The following is a 3123-nucleotide window of genomic DNA, read 5'->3' on the forward strand; positions in this document are numbered from 1 at the left end:
GGTACGATGATAAATTTTCCAGCGCGTGGACTGAAGACGGAACTATCGTTGAGTGCATCGTGAACCAGCTGAATTTCAGCAAAGCCGGGCAAAAATATTAGAATCGAACCTTCATCTGACCATTTCGATACATCAACATCGATAATATACCTTAAAATTGCCTCGATTAATTCGGGATTAATTTTCATTGGATCCATCAGGAACAACGATTTGCACACGGCTCGCGAATAACCTCTGTATCGAGCATACACATCAGATATGCACAAGTTTTCGTCACGAATCGTTTTTGGCGGTTCAGCATTTGATGCCAGCACATCCGCATATTCCAACTCATCAATCAGTTCTTTTTCATCATTCTTGTTCAATTTTCGACAAAACTGTGAGTCTGGCTCAATCACATAACCAGTTCGATCCAAAATATCTTCCAAAAATAGTTGTTCAACGGGGAAAGTGCGGCCGGGAATGTCAAGAACTGGCGCACCACGAAAATAATTGGAGAAAAGTGATGCATTCAATGTAGCCGACATCAGAATAACGCGTAAATTTTTACGCACCTTCAACAGATCTTTCAAAATGGCCAAAAGAAAATCGGATTCTTCGCTTCGTTCGTGCACTTCGTCGATGATGATGTGCGTGACAGTGGATAGCGTTGGGTCGCTCTGTAAACGACGCAATAAAATCCCGGTTGTGCAAAATGTTAAACGAGTCGCTCTCGATATTTTGTTTTCTAAACGAATGGAATAGCCAACAATATTCCCAATTTTCTCGCATCGTTCGGCTGCCACACGCTCTGCAACACCTATCGCTGACAATCGTCTCGGTTGCGTACAAATTATATTTACTGCATCATTTACTGATTTTTTATTTTTCGAAGCACTTTGAAGCTGCGCAAAATAATCATCCAAAATAAATTGTGGAGTTTGGGTACTCTTGCCACAGCCTGGAAAAGCAAACAAAAATCGATTTGTTCAGTAGTACTCAAGCCACATTTTTTTGTCAAAGAAGAGTGCAAAAAAAGGAGAAAGTTGATTGATATTTACCTGTTTCACCCGAAATTACCGTCACCTGTGACGATGCGATCGCATTTAGAATTTTCTCCGACATTTGCCAGGCGGGCAGATTTTTTCGTGATTCCAACATTTGTTTGTAGCTTTCGTTCGATTGGCGTTTTGATAAAAGTGAACATAAACTCAAATCGTCTCGAATCATTTGATTGCCATTCAATTGCATAAATTCTGATCGTCCAGTTGAACCCTTTTTGTAGTGTGATGGTCGTGGCTTGATTTCTTCAACTTCATTTACATTTTCGTCGCCAACATGCAACACCGATTTTTTCGGATCGGGGAATATGTATCGATCGTTTTTCAAAAAGTCCATAATATCCGCTTCATTTTGTAGTAAATCGGCAATTGTAAAAAAACTGGGCATTGCGTCGGCTGCCAAAAGTTGAGCTTCTTCTAAACAGCGGCGAGTTATTCGTAAACACAGCACTTTTGATATGTCCGGACACACTGTTTTCACAGCGATGAATGGCGTTTCATACGGATACAGATTGCTCTTGGGAAATCGAAATTCCAAAAAGAACCAATTCGTGTCTAAATTTGGATCGGCAGATGTTTTATTTGGTTCAAGTTCATGTGAAAATCGACATCGATTTCCATATTTACATTTGCCATTTGCCAGAAAATTTCTACACCGTTCGATTGTTTTCTTCGGGCCGCCGTATCTCTTCTTCTTTTCTTGCTCCTGTTCAAGCAAAGCGCGTTTCTTTTGTTCCGATTCGGAGTAAATGAGCAAGTGATTAACTTTGAATCTAAGCAGCCAGTCTTTGTTGCGTTCTTTTTCTTCAATCACACCCTCATCGTAGATGGATTTCATGGCATCCATTTCGTCTGTGCGCAATTCATTCACTTCATTTTCACTGACATCCGGTCGCGGTTTATCGGTCCTATTGAAAATCGATGGGAAATATTGACGATACAATAATTCAAGCGCCGCTTCAGTATCACCATTACAATGCTCTAGTGCTTCAACACAGTGATTTATATCGAATCCATAACTTTCCAATTTCGATAAATTTTGTATTTTTGATCGATCCGTAATGTGACAGCCGGTTTTTTCTATACGCAACTCTCTTACACTTTGCACAACTAGATTACCACGTTCTTCCCAATATCCTTTGGTTAGCCGTGTGCCCATCTCTTTGTACTTTGATTTTTGGCCCAGTTGAAACGTTTGACCACGGATAAAGCGAAGCGTGTCCATAATTTCCAACTTTGATCCCTCGGACAAACGCACCACCTGCAATTCTGATTTCACGGAAGGCTTCATCGGTTCACTTGCTTTTGGCTCATTCCTAAATATAATACAACATTGTGATATCAACAGTTGAGTCACTTTTTTTCAAGGTTGAGGTTAGGTGATTTTTATTCTTAATAAAAATGATTTTCTTTTTGGAGTATTCCATCAAACACTGTACTTACGTCGAACGGGCATTTGCGATTGGCCGGAGGAAACAATCCTCCAACAATTGTCGGCTCTCATCATCCATAGCAACAACTGTTTTCACCAGCTGAACACACGAATGCAAGTTATTTTCTCTTCAACATACTTTGTTTTGCAACAATGACAGCTCAAATATAAACGTCACACTCGATTCGACAGCCAGCTGTCAGTGGCTAATATTTCGCCGAGAGTGAATTCGCCACTCGTCGCTGGAGATTTGAATTTTCAATCGTTTTTTTTTCTTCCGTTCGTATTATCAGACAATCACGGACTACTTTAGATTAAACCGATTATATCGGTTGGCATGATCAGTGGAGAAATCAATCATAAGAAATATCAAAATGAACACAATTGAGAAGCAGTATCGACATCTATCATTTATTTGTTCTGATATTAAAACACAAAAGGCCGAGATATTGTAGTACGCCACTAGGATACGAGCAAAGTTTGACACATCAAAATCACTGGTTTCGGTATGCAGTTATTAATTTTATTTTGTAATTTTTGCATTTCTTTTCTCTTTCTTGATTTGATTTTTTCAATTAAATATTTTAAATTAAATAGTTTTTTTTAGATGTTTTCTTCATTTGATTATTTCCAGTGCCCAATGCTCAATAT

General features: G+C 39.0%; 1 protein-coding gene across 1 annotated transcript in view; it reads right to left on the reverse strand.

Moving 5' to 3' along the window:
* LOC129566734 (putative ATP-dependent RNA helicase DHX57) overlaps positions 1-2630 on the reverse strand; it is a gene marked incomplete in the record, with an annotated part of 9666 nt that extends 7036 nt beyond the window's left edge. The window contains 3 exon segments of the mRNA XM_055442932.1: positions 1-940; positions 1041-2356; positions 2484-2630. Of these exon segments, the coding sequence (XP_055298907.1) occupies positions 1-940; positions 1041-2356; positions 2484-2551 (2324 nt within the window).
* Between the last annotated feature and the right edge of the window lie 493 nt (positions 2631-3123).

The sequence above is a fragment of the Sitodiplosis mosellana genome, unplaced genomic scaffold (assembly GCF_009176505.1).
Source record: "Sitodiplosis mosellana isolate CC-2019 unplaced genomic scaffold, AAFC_SMos_1.0 Smas_scaffold_1, whole genome shotgun sequence".
Lineage (NCBI taxonomy): Eukaryota > Metazoa > Arthropoda > Insecta > Diptera > Cecidomyiidae > Sitodiplosis > Sitodiplosis mosellana.